Source organism: Cottoperca gobio, chromosome 22 (genome assembly GCF_900634415.1).
Source record: "Cottoperca gobio chromosome 22, fCotGob3.1, whole genome shotgun sequence".
Lineage (NCBI taxonomy): Eukaryota > Metazoa > Chordata > Actinopteri > Perciformes > Bovichtidae > Cottoperca > Cottoperca gobio.
Genome location: NC_041376.1, coordinates 14,211,249 through 14,231,808, shown reverse-complemented (window position 1 = coordinate 14,231,808; position 20,560 = coordinate 14,211,249). Strand labels below are relative to the sequence as shown.

The following is a 20,560-nucleotide window of genomic DNA, read 5'->3' as shown; positions in this document are numbered from 1 at the left end:
AGTGGTACAACTACAGCCTTAACACATTTACATGATCCGCACTTAGGTTTCCAGTCGCAGGGCCTGAACATGACACAGAATACACTTCTCCAAGAGGTGGTCTACAAGGGCTTTTTGACGGCATAAACAGACATGCAGTACTCTCAGGAGAAATGTCATTTACATATTGTTTTTGATACAACTCAGAGATGATTATACCTTCTAACAATAAAAATCTCCTGAGAGAAACAAAGCACTAACCTACTAATACACAACAAATCAAATTACACAAGATGTACAAGATTTAAAAAGAAAAAATACTGTAAATAGTGTCGGTAAAAGTGAAATACTGTTAATAAGTATTATCTTTGCATGACAGCTTAACATACTTTGGCCTACACAGAAAATTAGATGATAAAATCAATTGAAGGCCTCGTGCTTGTTGTGAGAAAAGACGTCAGTTACACACCTGCTTTGTTTGTCAGTCCAAACCCTGCAGACCAAAGCAGACTGCTTATTTACATGCTAAACAAATGTCTTCGCTTGCTCCTCATCATTTGTTAGGAAAGGTCTAGGTACATTTAAGCTGACAATGCATATCTCATATGACCCTAAAAATATAATGAAGTTTAAAGCCTGAAGCACTTTTGTTTTGGAATAACTGCTGAAATGTCTGCGTTCTCTTCTGTAGCCAGAGGGTGGCAGCAGCAGAGTGCAATCAAAATCCTCTTTAGACGGCTGTCGTATTGCCAGCTCGCTCAGCCTTCAGGTTTCCCTCTTTGCTCTATGTGAACGCCAAGCTGCAGCAGGCTTCCTCTAGAACCATTTTGAAATTGTTTTCACTATTAGGCATGAAGAATTTTGGACAAAGGAAGAAAGCTAAATGACATGTCAACAAAGCCATACATTTATAAAAACATATGCATCCACAAAATGTTCATGAATCTGTGTTTGCATGTGACAAAAATAATTATCTACAAAATATGCAGAACATTAAATCAGTTCAGGTTTGGAGGGTAAGCACTGGTTAAAGGGTAGCCTCATCAAGATTCATTTACTCAGCCTGCTCCCAGTGCAGACCTGAGGTACATTTAGTAAATTACCATTAATGCATTAACTGGTGAACTGTCAGTCAAAGCTAGGAGTGCATAAAGAGGAAACCGGGAGTAAAATAAATGACTTATCTAAATGGCCCTGGGTTCATTTATCAGCAACATGTAGGAGCGTTTCAGTGATTTAGGGCTGTCCTCAACTGAAGAAATTCTTAGTAGACAGATCTGTAAAACTGAGTTTCTCCAGAAGACATCATGCAAAAGCACAGAGATGTGCTCATAGGTTTGTTGGACCAAGTCATTCAGCATGAAGAATAAGACATCTTATGGAAATTGAGGATTTTGGGGAGCAGTGTGGGGGTCTGGTGGCTTGCTCAAGGACAACTCAAGGCAGTGGCCAGGAAGTGAACTGGTAAAGTACCAACCCACACCCCATAATTGGTCCATTCGGGGACTTGAACCAGTAACCTTCCGGTTCCAAAGCCAAGTCCTTACAGACTGAGCTACTGCTGAAGAGGAATCTGAAGCGATTCAACCCGATACATCCATCAAGAGTGATATGATGCTACGTCTCTCACACACACACACACACACACACACACACACACACACACACACACACACACACACACACACACACACACACACACACACACACACACACACACACACACACACACACACACACACACACACACACACACACACACACACACACACACACACACACACACACACACACACACACACACACACACACACACACACACACACACACACACACACACACACACACACACACACACACACACACACACACACACACACACACACACACACACACACACACACACACACACACACAGAATCTATTTTCTGCAGTTTTCTATAAAACCATCAACAAAGGTTAACTAGTAATATAACAATCAGAAATACCCATACAAGGCAACTCACTAAATCAAGTCTCAACTCTAGATGAGGGGCTTTTACAGAGGATGACAGGAGAATTCAGAATGCCGAGTCAGGTCCGGATGACGGACGACAGGTCATGGTGAGGTCATATCCTAGAGAGAAAGTGGATATGAACAGACTTTCCTGTGAGTTTTGTTGGTCCCACAGCTGTCCTTTAACCTGTCCCACAACCTCAGTGGCACCACGATCGAAATGCTTTCAGACAGCAATACGGGAGCGTAAACAAACTGCAGTCCCTCAAGCCCTGAAGCTCAATCTGGTATCAAAGACAATTTTCTAATAGAGAAAGTGGTCTCATCTGTTTTTTTTTCTTGGAATTACACGTACACACACCTGCCGCGTAATTAGTGTCCGTCTAAAACAGCTTTTCAGTGCCTTTCTCATTACCTACATACATTTGCTTGCACTTTATCTGTACAGCAGCAAGGGACTACATTATAGGTGATTAGAGAAATGCATCTAGACTCCAAACGATATTATACACATGGCTGTCAAAGAGAGACGTACATGATCCAACCGACAAGGACGTTGTCTCGCACACCTGCCTAGTATTGATGCTGTAAGACTTTGTAAACACAAACATGTACACCAAGCTCAAACATCAAACTCTGACAAGCTGCATGGGGAGCATGAGCAAACAGCCGTTTCCAAGGCCGGACACAGTTCTCAATTGGATTGAGGTATGAACTCAAATAAAGAATGTTGTTTAAAGCTTGGCTTTTCTTGTTACACTCTCTACCTTTACAAGCCTTTCAGGCCCTGTTGGTATTGGTGGCCTCCTCTTACTACTGCCCATCCCTCACTGACACAGTTTCCATGACTGACCTTATCAGAGTCTGAGGGATATGCAGCAAAGAATGTTTCCTTTGTCTTGAGGTAGCTATTGGCAGAGAATTGACAAATAAGCAATTTCATGTACTAGCATGTCTAAAATGACTTATAATTACCTGTCGCACCTTATTGTCCCACCTTCATTGCACACAGTTCTCCACTGAACTTGTTATGCAACATATTTAAAGAATATGCAGCAACGCTGATGATTTAGGAGAGTGAATACTTGCAGTATGTTCACATTGAGTCACTATGACTGAACTTCTTATTTAAAGAAGAACATGGGACTTTTTCTGTGATAATACTAATAAGTCAATACTGAATAAATGTGTTGGTCAACTCTGGTTTTTTGCGTTATACATCCTCAGCCTACAGTTCAGCAATATCAAAACAAAATGTGATGCAAGTGATAATAGGGGACTTTTTCTTTTCAGCGTCTTCAGCATTGTTGTTGCATTCTCACAGAGGTCGCTCATCTCTGTCAGTTCTGGTGCAGCATCACAAGCTGCCACGGTGGATGCCTCCGTGGCGGCAGACACAAAGGGATCCTGGAAGGGAATGGCGATGGTGGCTGGTGGTGGTGGGGGTGGGGTGTACCAGCAGAGTTTAAGGGGGAGGGACAAAAGATTACCCCCTCTAGATAACCATTACTCAAACACGCTCAGCATGGGGGATCATACACCCCCACAGCAAACCACGGAAAAAAAAAAAAAGGGGTCACATACCTCATCACGACAGCAAAGTAATCCCCACATAGCCAGCTCAAGGCAAACACACACATTGGAGACGTGTACTGTATAGGTCAGCCAGGTTTGAATGCAAGAAGGGACTCAGGTGATGGAGAGCACAGGGGACTATATTTCCTACGTGTTTGCAGAGATGAGGACATAACTGTGTCTTTCCAGGGAAATTCTTACACAGAAAAACATGCGTTGTTCGCATTAACCTGTCATACAGCACTAAAGTGTTGCAAAGCACAGAGCAACAAAATGGCCTTTGTCTCAGCAGTTATCCATTCACAGCCTTCTCTACACAATGCGCTGAGGCTATTTGGACAAAGGCCTCTAGGGTTTATATTTTGGTTGGTTGTCCTCTGTGTATAAATTGAGTCAATACATTTAATACACATTTACACACATTTGGTTTAAGAGATAAAAGATGTAAAACATAGGCTATACATTACTGTGCTCGTTGCATAAAAGAGATGCACTGCCTCAAGATTTTGTACGAGTTAATCTTTTACCGCATTTGTCCTGTGTTACATAATATAACCTTTGTGACAACATGATACATTAGTGGTGCATGTTTGCGAGCACAAACGTATCCATTGATATCATATTCACGAACACATAGATCCAACTTGCCTAATCTAATGTGGTGTAAAGAGAAAGTACGCAGAGTGTAGTAGAGCTCAGGATCAAAGCGACCCTGTATCTGTCCTGCACCACTCAATGCAAGCTTATCTGCTCAGTGCACGGGTAAAAGCACACGTTGTCACAGGCAGGGGCTGAAGGGGGACAAATGAGGGTTAAGCTGCTTTCAATATTAGTTTTTTTTATTAGTTTTTTTTAAAGATGACTATAAATATGTAGGAGGCAAGAATCCAGGCTTTATTTACAGTTTGGATGACTGCATGTGTGTGGACAGGCAGTCCTTGTGAGCAGTGGAGAAAACTAGAGGGACGTCTAGTGAGTTGGTTTTATATTAAACAGACGGGGAGCATCTTAATGAACATTTTCACTGTCATCAATTATTAAAATACCTTCCAAACAGCAAGCTAACAAAGCCATAAATTACAAACCTGAACAACTGAGTCTAGCATCAGCAGACGCACTAAGTACACAAGGCACCACACACACAGAACCAAAGAAGATGTAATGATTATGATAACATGGAAATAGAGTCCAACTTGTACTAGATGCCTGATAAGCAAATCAGGAATCCACAGCTAAAGACAGAGAACAGCAGTGTCCAGCCTGATGCTAATGGTCAGTGGGCCTGAAGTTAAAGATCCTCCTCTGTGCTTTCTAAGCTGGAATGACATACGCTACGTTACACATAATGCAAGGAACGCTCCCAGGTGATCAGAAAAACTAGGACAAGACAAACTGCACAAAGGTTTTGTTGATCTGCTGCGATCCTAACAGCCCTGCCCTGAGCAAATGTAACTGGAGAGCCGGCTGTTTGTGTTGGAAACTGGAGCTGCCTTTGCAGTCAGGTGGGAAAACAAGGTAGGGGACTTTAACCTGCAACATTAGAGCGTTCAAAAAAAACAGAGGGAGGGGCCAGAAAACCAATAACGCGTTGCACACACAGACACAAGTCGTACCTCCTCTGATTTGCATATACAACCTAGGTTTTCAAAACAAGAAATGAACTGAAAGCTATCCTACAACCTGGAAAATGATTGAGCAAAGGCTTTTTAACTGCACAATCTCCCAATGATTTCCAGGCTATTTGAGGCAAATTCAGGGAGTAGCCAGTGTTGCATGCAGCATGGCACCATGGAAACTATGGTCCCGCCCCAGAGTTGAACAGTAAACAGGTTGAGGCTGTAGCAGCAATCAGTGGAAATCAGACATGGAGACAGTAACACAAGAAAACTATGGATGACTTACTTCAAAAATAAAGAGGATAGAGTCCAGCTCCTCCCTTTGAGATTTGTTCCCTGAAACAGAAGGAAAGTACTTAGGATTTTAAACACATAGCCGGGAGCTAGACTGCATTAGCCTCATCAATAATGCAACAATAATACAGGCCACTTCGTGAACACTTATTCAAAGGAACTTGTGTTACCATGAGAGCATACTCCCAGTGGGAATTAACCCCCTTACTCCCGGTGGTGTCGGAGTCAGGCTCACCACACAGGGTTATACTGGACACAACCAGAAATGACTTCTTATGGGCTCGATGCTCAGTAAATGTGGAGCAGGAGGGAAATAAACCCTTGTTGTAACACATACCATAAAAGAAGAGGGTTCATTTTTGGAAACATCGTATTCAACTAGTGAGAGTGCCGTTCACAAAAAAAAGACAAAGAAGTATGTTTGTACTCACCTTTTAGTTTTAAGTTGCTTTCCAGTGTAATGAAATTTTCATAGAAGATAAAATAGATCTGAGAACAGTTGATTTCGAAGAACACCTTCAGTTCACTCTTGTCAATGATATCTGTGAGAAGAGGGAAACGTTGTCAAAAACAGTTGTGTACATTAATATAGAGCATTATACCTTAAACCTGGATGTGGGCAATAACTTGGTATCTATACATCTTGAAATGAGAAAACATTTTGTTTAGAATTCTGGTAATCACAATATTGTGGTATAGCTTGCATTGGTCTACAAGGCAGCATTACAGTTAATGATACAAAACAATAAATGATGCCGATGACGTCACGTTCAATTGATTTATAGGCCGATTTTTGATTTTGTCAGTATTTCTCAGCTGTACTAGGATCTAAGCCATGATAGTTGCGTGTGTCCATGTGTCAAGGTTCGTCAGTGCGAAGAAAGTTAAACAAAACAGCCACTACAAATCTTTAACAAACCTATTTAGACAGAGTGCAGAGTGCTTCTGAGCAGTCCTGCCGAGAGCATTTCTTTCATTTAAAGCAGTTACGTGATTTGCTGTCTCTCCTAATTTAAAAGTGACACCGTTTAAGATCTTTGTTGCACACACTACTTTCCACTTGTCTTCCCCTTTTGCAGAGTGCATCTGTTCTACATCAAGGCAAATTGCTTCACTACCTTATCCTGCGTAACCTGTTATCATTAGTGGAATGATGACATGCTTTTTGGAGGTGTTGAGAAACAACTTTGCCTCCCAAACTGATCATTTCACAATCCCTGAATAAGTGCAGATATTTCCAAAACATCACTTTTCTGTTGATGACGTGAAACAGTATAAATGATTCCTCCTAAATGTATACTCCTTGAGGTGGAAAGAGAAGCAAGAAGCATCTCAATGCACAAAGTCAAACATTTTTGATCGGGAAGTCGCATCAATGTGCTACTGAGTTTATGTTCAACTCTTGTACTGAGATTATTCCACTGTCTGCTGCAGACCTATACGCTGCTCCACATGTTGATTACTGTTGACAAAGAGTGTGTTACATTCCTAGGATTTTCTGTACTTTTAGCAGAAGCCAAAGCATGACTGAAGATGAACCCAGTAAATATATGCTGGTGTTCAAACCTCTGGGTCAATACACGTTTTCTAAAAAGGTTTTCCGTCACAATATAGGATGTTAGTTTCTCATCTCAGTTTGGGGATTATTTCACGTGGTTGTGTGGTAGATGGAGAGGGCTGGTCTGGATCAAGGCCAGGCTGAGTTATGTTGATGGCCACACAAGCTCAGGCTGCAACAGTTAGAGGGAAATAGGTGGTACATGTGTACAGTCACAAACAGATTGGCACTGACAAAATCCCAAATTCTCCATGTAATGAACCCCTATCATTTGCCATGCTTATACAACTGTGGTAATGAGATAGGCCTGGTCTGAATAATCAAATATAGGCCAGGAGGAGTCCTGGCACAATAACAGCAATTAAGGTTCACCTTCTGTTGCGATTCTCGCTCTAACACATGGTAAACTGGAAGACTCCCAGAAGCAGTCAGGCTCGTGGGGAGTGCTGGAATTATGTAGTGTGTGACAAAGACTGAGATGACTTATCTTTGTCCTGAGATTAAAGCAAAGATAATGAAGACGCATTATGGGGAGATCAAGTCAAAGGCCTGACTGCTATTAGTTTACCACCTTGACAAAGGAAAAACCAGCAAGGCATCATGGCCAAGTGGTCGACTGGTTAATGGAAAGTAAAGAGGTCTATTACGAAACCAGGAGTTGAATCCAGATGTGAATAAAAGCAATCAATATAATCTTACCACCAATGCTCGACCAATTCAAAACAAATCTCTGTGTCTTGTACACAGAAGAACAAGTCCAATGCTTGAACTCCATCCCTCAAAGATGGCAACACTTCCTTAGATGATCCTTGCTCCTGGCATTAAGCTAATCACATCTGCTCAATTCACATTTAACGCACAAGCACCGACACACACGAGTGCACACCCTCACACACACACACACACACACACACACACACTTGGAAACTTAGGCAAAACTTTAACAGTGGGAGAAATGATTGTCCATGCATCGACTTAGTCTGACAGCCAGTAAAAAGTGCACACAGCAATTCTCCCTTCTGGCACGAGCTGCAACAGCCAACATCAGAGGCTGTCGATGTAGGCAAAGTCTGCTCGTCAGTGGTGAAGCAACACCACTGCTGTGGCTAATATTTGTCTGACTTGTTCTTGCCAGACAAATATGCACCATGTTTATGGTGTTTTGTTTTAGAAACACTGAATATAACTGGTTTCTTCCCAATGTTGTAAGCATTGGTTTCTTTGTATTTATCTTTGAGCTGGAAGCATTAGCTAACCCAGCTGGCTAGTGTTCACTAGCTGGAATGATAAACTGCTCTGCTGTACCAAAACATTGCTCCTTCCTGAAAATCCCATGGGTCAGTAGCTGTGCAGTTAACTGTGAAGAATGAACTAGAGCTCTTACCCACACAAACACCTTTCAAAGACATACTTTCAAAAAAATAATACTTAATTGCTAAATGTGGCTAAGAAGATTGCCCAAATGTCACTTTAAGGGTACACATAGAATTTGTGTTTGTGTTTTCTTTGCAATGAATATATTAGCCGATCAAATGGTTCAGTTTAAGCACGTTGTATTCTGTTGGGAGGGTTTCCTGAATGCTGGTTAGCCTGCCAGCTCTGGAAAACAGAGGAGGAGAGGAGAGGAGATGACAGGAACATTTGGAGGGTGCAAGGGTCAGCGTGTGTGTGATGTTGTTCGAGACAGCGTTAGCATGTTTATCATGCGTGTCAGTGTTTTGGCTGCCGTTTAGATAAAAACAAGTTTAAGCCAAATTACAGCGGACTTGCTTAATACTTTCACAATCAGCAAAATCCCTCCGACAACAGACAAAGAGTTGCTTTGGCCTGTGTGTTACAGTACTATTTCTCGCCAAGGGAAATAATGCAACTACTAATATAAATCAAGATTTGAACATGCCTAATTAAACCATGAACAAATTGAATTTCTTAATATCCAACAGGTCTGGTTGGTGCAAATGGTGTACCTGTTTGCATGAAAGAAAGAGAAATAACAGAGAGGAAGTCTGTATAATAATTATGCAGCTCTAATTTGAATATTGCTACATGCGTGAGGAGTTGATGGGGGTGGGTCAATTTCATATGTCATGCTGCATGTCACAGAGGCATCATCCTGAGCTCTCCAGCCTTCAGACTCACTCCTACCCATCTGCTCAAAGACCCCTAACCAGCCACTGGAGCATGACGGATGGAGGGAGAGGCCTTAAGGGGAGAAAGGGAAATGTAAAGCAAGCACGAATCTGAGATGGAAGCTAACGGAAAGGGGAAGGCTTGGAAAGGGCAAGCAAGACACCGATCAGCCTCCCAATAGAACCATTCAGACAAAGACAGAATTCAAGGAGTATCTGTATTGACAGCTTCCTGTCCAGGCTGCATACACTATGCCAACAAGTCAAAAGGTGAGAATTAATCCTCATGCATGAGCAAAGCAATCCGTTTACTAAATGTGGATAGAGACAACATCGAAACATTATTAACCAAAATGCATTAAATCAAAACAATAATTAAATACTTTATCCTTGCCATCAAAATGAAATGGTTTGTGCGAGTTCAACCCCAGATTATGATGAATACACTAGCACTGTCAGGGTGAATAAATTGGTCCCTTTGGTTATTACCTCGGATTCACCTGAGGAGGGTGTACTAGTAACGGGTTATGTGGAAGCAATGACAACTATAAAGAAGTGAATAAATTAAAGCCAGTAAGATTTGAATAATTCTGCATTAACTGTCTGTTAGTAATGGCATGCTGTGCCAGTAATTATATATATACTTAAGTCTTAAACCCCACTATCTCTGTGGTTCAAGACTTACTTTTTGTAAAAGGAAACGTTTGGCTGAAAGGATAACGTTGTACAATGGTTGTCAGCATTGTGAACTTCAATATCCAGCGAGGCCCTTCACTCAATGGGCTTCACTGACTTCTCAGGTAACAGCATTGCAGACATAAAAAGACAGAACCTGTTTTTCGGGCCCTGGGAATGCAGGGGATGACACCGTATCCTCTAAGCCCAACAAGATAACTGTGTCCTTCAATTGACACCCCCCCCCCCCCCCTGCAAGAGGCTGTTATGGTGGGAGGAAACCATGCGTCTTAAAAACTGGTGACTGCAGCTAAATGAGCTGATAGCTCGTGTTCAGAACCCCCCTGTTTGAGGAAGCAACATTAATGCCAACACTCAGTGATGTGATTCACACAGAATAACACTTCTTGTAGAAGGGAGAGTGCTGAAGAACTAATAAAAGGGATACGAGAATGGATAGAGAGGTGCTAAGAAGACCCAGCCAAGTTAAGTAACAAAGCAAACCATGACTGATGCCCCAAATGCTCTCCTAGTAATTCTACTTCCTATTGACTGAACGTAAATACTCAGCTATTGCCTAAATTACAGTAAACCTAAACGGACTATTCTGCAAGGGGATAATTAAGTCCTTATTGTTAAGCAACCAAAAACTGTATGATACAACAATGGCCTAGAAATTGCTGACAGTTATAACGTAATGATGCAGAGACCTGCAATCTTCTCTAGTGGAATTAATAAACACATGGCAAACAGAGCAGCCATTGCAGGTTTGGGTTGGCTGACACTGTTCTCCATTGTGATACGTTTCCTGTTAACTGTCAGGGAAGAGCAGATGTTCCAACCCCATGTAAGAGGACCATCTGGAAAATAATAGCGTGCATCCAGAGCTGAGGGCCAACATGTAATATATTGAAGGGCAGAAAAACACAGCATCTTCTCAAAATGATCTATGGAAGCAGATATTAAAAAAGCACTCATTTCTACAAAAATAAATCTCTACGGAGAAAAACAAATAACCCACCAGAATATTAGTGCAAAGATTATGACATTATTTTCTAACCTCTGGATGGATAAACAGAATTCTGATATTTTAGATGTCATCACGTGACTTCTGGGGAAAAGGGTGAAATGGTGGATTGAACTGAGTCCCACCTATTATATAACCCTATATGCCTTGGGTGCATAACAACTTCACATAAGGTAAGAACACTATTCATTTGGTGGGCAAACCAGCATCATTTTAAGCTTCAACTGAATAATTAGTGTCTCTTTCTGTTGCTTGCCGTTTTAATGAACTCATGTTAAACTGGGTTTGCCCAGCGAGCACTAAGAGAGTGCACACAGCAGTGTACACAAAGGGCTTGTTAGCCAAACGGGTGAAGGTCATCTCGTCAGCTGAAGCCTATAGTATATTTACACAATCAAAACCAAACTAGCGACTCTGCCCGCAGCTCCCTGTTCAAACTTAATCAGCACACAACATGTGTAATAATAAGTACTCACATTTAATGTTCAAAGGTTGTGTCAAACCATATTTAACCCCCTGGGCAACTTACAATGTATGCCATTTATACCACCTGAAGCGCCATCATTAATATGCTACGTCATACTTAAAAAGCAGACTACTCAAACCTTTGATCAGACATGCACTCATTTGCATTAGCTCTCGGCTTGCTAATACTGCAGGTGCACTTTATTCTTGCCAGAAAGGAGATGAGGAGAGAGAAAAGAGTGATATGTTTCTTTGGCAGTGCACTCAGATCAGACACAGAGGACTCTTTAAGAGCTCAGGCACAGAGGGATGCCTGGAGGGGGCCAACACATAGTAGAAGAGACACGGGGGTGGTAGCTAATGTGGAAGCTGATGGATGCACCATAGATGGCGCTTCCCTCTCTAAATAGTGTTCTACAAACAAAGAAGGATCCACTTAAACAGACTGCATGAGCTTGATCATTTCTAAGATTAGAGAGGCGTTTTCTTTTGGGATTTTGTTTTTGCCAATCATCTGGGGATATGCATGCGGGAGACCGCAAAAGGCACACTGACAGACGCAGTACTTTAACATTTGATATTTAACTTTAATACAGTTCCAATATTATAATTTTCATCAATTACAGTTCTTATTTTATAATTTCAACTTTTATTACTGAAAGAAAGATACAAAAGCCACATTTATCTGCTTTGCATTCTTAAACACATGTTTATATCTTTTTAAACCACATTCTTTCCCCAAATTCTTATATGTTTTACCTTAACTACAACAAGTTCAAATACAATACTTGTATGTTATGTCATTTAAAAGGTATATTATATGTGCGTTCTTTGGCCACAGAGAAGACACACACATGAGTCTGATCAGCTTTATGGCCAATGGCTGGGAGAGGAGATTGACATGTGACAGTGACATAGTAAAAGGAGTTTAATCATAAATCTGTTTTGAAACCAGCTGTGGTGTGCAAGTCTATCACATGATGTGATTCACACTGTTACAATAGTTAGCAGGCTGTAGAGTCTCATTTGACGCCATGATAACACACAGCTGCTTCTAATGCTGTTAAATATGCTGCAAGCTGTGCCAGTCTGGAGATGTCAATCATAATTGAGCACTCTCTGGGTCAAATTGATGTTCCTTATCAGGGGGTCGATTGGAGCCAATTCACCTAGTTTCCTCTATCAGTATTGACAACAGACTCATCTTCCATGGATTGGTTTACAGTGATGCGATTTGAGGGTCCCCGGGAAATTGAGCGTGTCCTTAAAACATTTTTAACAAACTGTAGTGTCAATCTAGTGTTTGATGTTATATGGTTAATAATGGTTGCATTGATGTATGTTGAAAATGTATCCTAAAATTAAACAAATACAATCTGAAAACTTTATTTACAAAAAAGTCAGAAATGATGTGAAACTTTTATCACAAACAGGAAACTGGACTACGACAGTAGATAGTAGTACTTCTGAAGGTCTGGTGATGAAATAAAATGACACAAATATGTTTCAGCAAGGGCACTTAGTCTCCTGCACCTCTGACTGTCAGGGAATAAATAGGGTGCGATGGTGAGGTTACTGTGTCCTTTGTGAATTGAATGTGTCAGAGACGCACCTATCAACATCACTGGGTTCAGCTTATAAAGCTTTAAGTTTGCAGATGACTGACTGCCAGGTAAGAGTGTAGTGGTCTCGCCGCTTTCGAGGCACCATAGCTAGTCTGGAGAAAATATAAATAACTGGCCATGCAATGTATCATCCTCTCTGAGCAATGCATGCAGAGAATGATTAACACACTGCCAGGCTGAAGCAATGGAGCAAAGCATGCAGCACTCTCTGAGTTGACAGAGGCACAGCATGGGCTGTAATTCATATAAGGTATGCCAGTCTGTAATAGCTCAACCATATTTAAACTGTCAACAGGCTTGTAATGGCTATGAAGAAGTAATGGGAAGCTCAGGATAAATGCTACAGCAGAGCAGCTTCATCATATTGTTTATGATCCAGGGTTCATAAATGTTATGAAAAGGGCCTTTCTTGCAATCACAACATTTATGTTGCATATAATTTCATTATGATGCCACTGTGCCAAACACTCCATGAATGCCTCTCAACTTGCAGCCCGTCTAGCTGTGTAGCAGATTGGGGACTTTGGGTTTACACAGAGCACAGTTTGAAAGAGTCATGGTAGAACTGGCAAAGCCTGACCTTATCCCAGTCTGAGCTCACACATTAGAGTGGCTTATCTCGACAGCTTAGCACTGAAGATCTGCTGAACTGACGACTTTCACTCTTCCTCTTCAAGTAGCACTAAAATCCTTATCTTTATCAACACAGGGGTTACATTTGTTTCACTGTGAAATGAGTCCTTCTGGTCATTGAAAAATTTAAACATTGACACCGAACTATTTGGTTTTTAATTTTTTAATTAATCTTCCATTCCTGCAAAGGTAAAAAAAAAAAATATGCCACAATTCACCACGATGTGAGGTCACACGGAAGCTGTAGGTATGCAAAAGATCTCTACATTACAAATGATTCTTAGGTTTCATTTTAAAATGAAAAGTTATACCATATTTGAATCTTGCACTTGATGTCTGTTCACTTGTGCTAAAATGCAAACAGGTGGAAGTCTAAATAAAGGGAAGACAGAAGACAAAACGGCAGCCCTACTGTATGTAATAGCCTAGTGATAATTCCTGTTTCTCAGGAACTAAATTACGGTAAGTTTTTACCAACATTATTGACTCAAAAACATTTCAAGCATGGAAGTCCACGTTTTCATCCACTTGAAAGTAAATGTGAAAGCAACATTTGTATTGTTTGTGATGGCCATGTAACTTCAACTGATCCCTCACTTTTACAGGACAAATGGAATCACTGCGCGGCTCACAGAAGGGAACACATTAAGGAAAGACAAAAGGTGTTATCTGAAGAGAAGAAAACTCTTTACGGTCCAAATGTATTTGTAGATATTTCAGCCAGTATTTCACCAGCACTAACTTTGCTCTCTAACAACTGTGGCAATCTGCTCATACTGTAAGCCAAAGCTAAGTGTTTATTTTCTGTTGGCTTTAAACCTGGAAATCCATAGCAGATTAAAGGGAGCTTGGACATTCAGAAAGGAAAGATAGAATATAAATCCCCTTTGAAAGTGTCACAGTACACTGCAGGTCTTGGGCTAGGTTTGGCTATTATAAAAAGGCAGGACAGGTAAACAGTGGAACTAGACAAACTGGTTTTTCATGTGCCGTGTGAAGTCGCACAGATCATCCACCACAGAACACTGTGCTGGTGTATTCCTATCTCTAGCTTTCCGGCAGGCCAGCAGATAAAAGAAAAAAGACATTCATTCAACACCGTGTGATCATATCGTATCTGAAAAGTGTGTTTTAAGGAAGCTTTGAGACACATAAAAGTAAAACCGCAGATTGAAAACAGAAATCTTTCCAAAGGTTGCTGTACAGTTTAGAAATATAAAAACACCCTAGAGGTTAACAAAATGTTTTGAGAAGTCATGTGTTACAACATGTAGGAAAATACACCTAGCTCTGAACCCCCTCTATAAATAGTGGTTAGCTAGAAAGATTATTTTATTATTATTTGTATATGTCAAGTACAAATGAGGAGGGACACAAGACATTGAAATAGATTGAAGTATTTATGTCATGCTTGATCCAGATGATTACGGAGCCTCTGTGATAGAGACTGAGGATAAATGATTCACCCTCTGGTGCTTTAAAAAATAAATACCAAAGCAAACCATAACCCAAAGTGACATCCCTGCAAAAATCAGTTAACAAACCAGACCTGCTACGGATTTGACAAATAGCCATCATTGTAATGTGAACGCACGGCACCATCCACACAGCTTACTGGTGGGATCTTACAACATAAGATTCCACAAGACAAATAAGTAATACAAAAGTATGTGCAATAGCTAACTGCTCTGTTTTATAGTAGTTTTGCAATTCAAATGGCCGATGGATTGCAGCACAGGACTTATTCGTGCTGCCAAATGCTCATCTTGACACTGGAACCAGTGTAGAGGAAGCTTTACATATCCTACCTTAAAAGGAGAAATAATAAAAAAGCAATTGAATTTAAGAATAATAGAGTTATTGTTCCCCTTTTATTCTTAACACCTAGCCCAACCAGTTCACTAAACAGGTTTATTAATCTGATTGAAAAAGAAATGTCCAAATATAGATTTACTGCATACCAACTTTTAAACTTAACAAAATGTATGTTAGCAATTACCCTAGCTATACCACAGTGCTCTCAACTACAGCCGCTGGTGAACATACTAGTCTGTGCACGCACCTGCTTTGTGACAAGTGTCTAGTTATACACAGCAGAGTGGGAGAGGTGCCTGGCTCCTCTGTTCCACTATCTATCACCATAACGTCTCTCATAGAGGGTTCTTTCATTGGTCTTTCTAAAAAGCTGAAATATGTAGCTGAGGTTTTTAGTTACTGAGCCTCAGAGTGTTGTTGTTAGCATTCAACAACAACACATCCCAAGCATTTGCCATCTGTACAAGCCTCGTGAGCTAAGATGCTAAATGCCTGGACGATAATGACAGAAGCTGTTAACATAATAGGCAACACCAGACAAAGATCTGTTAATGGCGGTCTAGTGTCGCTTAACGTCAACAGCAGACAATCTTGCCTTAATAGCTATTAACAGTGTCACTAACAAATGCCTAAATGATATGTCTTGTTGGCCTCTACTTAAGAAAGGAAGTCTCATACTGCTTCAAATATTCTGTTATAATCAGGTTTGTCTTATATTTTGGCCAATGGTGTTTTGAAATCAATTTGTACCGATTTATTTTCACTTTGAGATAAAATAGTCTAATTGTTCTAATCAGTGTCAAAACGCTTCATTAATCCACTAAGGGTTATAAGCCCTGTATTTTCATTATGAAGCAGAACACAGGAACTTCAGTGTGTGATAGCCTAGAAAGGAAATAGAAAACGCCTCAAAAAAGTTAATAAAATCCATTTGTGATTGCTTACACTGGTGGTAATAGCACTTAAAGTGTCGACATCATGCCTACATAGTGTGGGATAAAAGATGATAAGAGGCTTAAGTTATTCACAAGTCCAACCTGAGTGTTTTACAAAAGGGGAGAATCAGAAGTCGAGTGATCTCAGCCTTTACTTCAGCCACACAGAGGACCTTGTTGAGAGCCCTTCCAGTGTTGTGCTCATTGTTTCCTCAGATGCTTCACCTTGTGATTTCCTCTTATACCAGCAGCGCTTTCAGTTGACCCTGACCTCAGCAGCACTTGGAGAACGCACATAGAGAAAGGTAAGGTGTAATGACACTATATTTAATTTCTTCTAAAGATGAGTGCAGAGCTTCCTTTAAAAAAAGCCTCGTCTTTGGCTACAAACTCACACACCTACCCTCACAAACAAACACAGCCGACTGTTATCACTAACAACACTTGTGCACATGCACTGTTGTTCCCATGCAGTTCACCAACAGGTCCAAGCCGAGCTTGTTTACAGACGTTGAAGAGAACAAAAGGAAACAAATAACACCTCCTTAGGATATAGCTGGTTCTATTCAGTTGATTAGGGAATGAAGTTGTTTTTCCTACAAACAGAGGGCACATGCTCAAACCCTCATGACCGTAAAGCATCCTGAATCACTGCTAGCTCCTGCAGCACGGAGTAGTTGCTGACCTGGCACTCTGACCTCTTTGTGGAGGGGGCAAGTAAACAAAAAGACAAATCAATGTGTATTCCCCCACATAAACACTCCTGTGTACAATCAAATTAGTGAGAGATTTCCTACATTATAGTTAGCATTTCGACCACCACTTCAGGCTTATATTTGGAGGAATTGGGGTAGTTGTATGCAATAACAAACGCAGAATGAGTTGTGGGACTGAGCTTGAAAACGACTTTGTACAGGAAACATTCGGAGGAATAATTGTTTGTGTCTCCATTGAGAGAAGCAGTGAATGATCAGGTGGTTTGCTGGGCTCCTGTAATTATCAACCTCAGTCAAATCCAGCCAGGCATGACCAGCAAATTAACATGCAGCAGCTTTCACACTCTATCCCACAGATCTGCTCAGTGAGCAGAAAACCAATACAGGGCCACTCTGAAAATAGCCCAGACCACAGATTGTCCTTTCAACTCCAATACCATTGATACTATGACTAGTTTCCACAAGCTGGTTCAACACATTTCTGGTCTTGGTTCTACAAAGCCAAAGAGACAATGTGACACAACCTTCTAAATATTTGACAAGAATATATCTTATGGCCTAAAAGGACACTAACGTTTGAGGGCTTAACGACAAGGTCAAAAACTGATAATAACTCAACCTTTGCACAAATACTGGTGGGACACTTTAAATTTCAGCTGACATATAAAGCAAATTCTCTGCAATCAGTGTATGATAGCCTTGTTTTATGTTACATACACTGTATTGAATTAATCTGATAGCCTTACTTTTATTCTAGGGTAAATGTTTCTCTTACAAATTTAATGAATAGTAGAATTTATTTTTTAAACGCTGTCAGCATTTAAATGAGGCCAGCTATATTTCCTCAGATCCCTGTCCTGCCACAGCACTCCATCTCTCATCACTGTTTCCTGTCCACGCAGGAAGCAGCAGCACCAGGAGGAAGTCCTTCCTTAGCTGACAGCACGTGAAATCAGGGAGGTTGGGGGACATCAACACGGTGGCCCTTCTATCAGCTACTGGGCAAACAGACCAGCCTTATCTTTAACTGCACATGAGGGAAAGAAAAACACAGTGGACATGCAGCGCTCGGTATTGACCTCTACTTCAGTTGTACTAGTCTTGACATTGAAGCTGTGCTCTGATAGCAGAAAGATCTAACCATGTTAACTTCCAACAGTTTGATACTGGCTGTCACAGCTGTGCCACTGTGCAAGGGATCAATAAAACAGCAAACATACCACTATGACTGATGCATGCGTGTCTAGTGCAAGCAAGCATCAGTCAAAACAAATGGATCTAACCCTAAACATCTAAAAAGGTACCTTATTCCCAGAGTGATTCTTCCCTTCCACTGCAGACTTCACTCTCAAGCTTTGCCTAAAAGTGCCCATCAAGTAAGTATGGGGCTATCATTGTTGTTCATGTCTTGATGAATTTAAGTTAAATGTTATCAAAATACATCACATTGAGATCTTAAAGGTTTAGGAATCATATTATATATATACTTTTTGCATTTAAAAAAGAAAATCTCAAGTGTAAATCATGTTATTTTGAATATTTTAGTCAATATCAAAACATATCAATAGAAAATAGCTGTAATAGTTATCCAAATATTAATTTCACATAGCTATACTGCATTATTGTGTTAGCACAAGTATATGATGCATTTATTAGACTACATATTAAACTGCATTAACTAGACATTCATCCTTACGACATACCAACTCTACGGTTACAGAGCCGTACCTGAGCATAAGTGACCTACATTGGAGAGAAAGCACGTCATACATACAGTATGTTGCACTTATAATGAATCTATATTCCATAATTCCCACTTGACAACTTTTTTTTCCTCTCCACACTTTTCCAAAGTACCCACTGACCCAGTTTTATCTGCAATACAATGAGAATAGCAGAAGTATATATGTACATATGCTCCAGTCCCCAATACTATGACGGTCTACTCAGGTGGATGCAATGAATGTAAATCTGCTTTCCAGAAATACAACTGCAGTTATACTATAGCGTTTCAAACACCTTTGTTTTTTAGCCATGTAGAGTCAGTTCAGCAAAACATAATGGACATAAACCGTTTGACTTGCATGTTATCTGCCTTCTACTAACATGTTTTGCTAAATGGATTTGGCATTTAGACTCATAGAGGCAAAAATAATACACTACATGGACTTAAGAGCATCATGGCCATTGATCAATGAATGAAACCATGAAAGTGGATTGGAAATAGGTTCCATTATGTGTAATACAAAACTCTGAAGTGCAGCACAAGTCAACACAACAGAGCAAGTGCATGTCTCTTTCCATTATCATAGTGAAGGAAGACCAGGTTGGAACAACAGCCACACAACAGTCTGTTTTATGACTGGTATAACCTACTGCACTTCCTTGTCCAATGAAAGACACAAAGGACTTCAGCAGTTTGTTTTTCCCCATGTGTCCTAATGTTCATATGCAATATCTCTAGGATAGAGTAAATTGATACCATCGCAAACAGGCAACCAGCTAGAGGAAAACTCTATCATCACTTCAGCCTAAGGTATATAAAGGGTGATTTGTGATGTGTCGAGTCAGAGAGTTGCAATTACTACGTTTTTACGTTTTTAAAAACAGCCAGGGTGACATAGGACTGAATGACAACAAAGGTTGTGGTGTGCATCAGCTTCTGGACGACTGATGCCCTGACAAGGCAGCATCAGTTAGCACTGGCTGGCTAGTTAGCTGCAAAGGGAGCTAGCTCACATTAGCTAGCATCCATGCCTTATTACAGTGCGACTTGTCTGATATTAGTACGTTAAAAAAATCAATGAAAACGTGTGGCGAGTGGCAAACACTTCCAATTGCGAAGGTGGTTTTTAGTGTACGTTGATATTACCTGTCAGCTAGCTTGCATTAGTCACCGCAGTGACAGCCAGCCAGCTAACCTGACGCCTTGTTTGACGTTAGCTGTCGGCTGATGCCAGCTAGCTAGCTCGACTAGCTAAGCCTCGGCGATGCAGCATCAACAGCACAGTGACATTTCACTCACCTAACAGTGACCGGAGGTGTTTGAGCCGGGTCAGTACATCCTTCTTTGGGTCCAGAACTTTCTGTGTAGATTTCTTGACGTCTCCATGCCCCCTTCGAGTGAACATTCCGCTGTAAAATGCAACCGTGGAAGCTGAAATCACCTGTGTTTCACCATACACCAAGCCTCCAGTGTGACTGTCACTTTCCTCACCACCACTCTATGCCTGCTCGGTAAACATTCGTCCCACGGCCGCTAGTGTCCTGTTTTTTTGTGGGTGTGTAAACACGGAAGAGCAGTCTGACAGAGGAGTGGTCACATTATATGAATACGCCTCCTTGTTTATACCCGTTGCACCTTGCACTTTCAGTGGGTTTGTTTTTGTGCATTTTAAGGAATCATTTCACCTTTAAATATGGGCCTATTTTACTTATATGTTTTAGTTTGAGGACAAGCTATTGCATTGTGAAGAGATGGGGTTCGTCTCGTTCGGGTGCCTCACTATTGCCTCTCAAAAA

General features: G+C 40.8%; 1 protein-coding gene across 4 annotated transcripts in view; it reads right to left on the bottom strand.

Annotated features, from left to right (window-relative positions):
* Positions 1-20,309, bottom strand: part of ralgapa2 (Ral GTPase activating protein catalytic subunit alpha 2) — a 91,110-nt gene extending 70,801 nt beyond the window's left edge. For all 4 annotated transcript variants that reach the window (XM_029460122.1, XM_029460125.1, XM_029460124.1 and 1 more), the window contains exons 1-3: positions 20,064-20,309; positions 5,892-6,002; positions 5,453-5,502 (exon numbers count right to left, since the gene is read on the bottom strand). In XM_029460122.1, coding sequence (XP_029315982.1) covers positions 5,453-5,502; positions 5,892-6,002; positions 20,064-20,169 — 267 coding nt within the window. In that variant the 5' untranslated portion in view covers positions 20,170-20,309. The remainder of the gene's footprint in view (positions 1-5,452; positions 5,503-5,891; positions 6,003-20,063) is intronic.
* Positions 20,310-20,560: the final 251 nt, after the last annotated feature.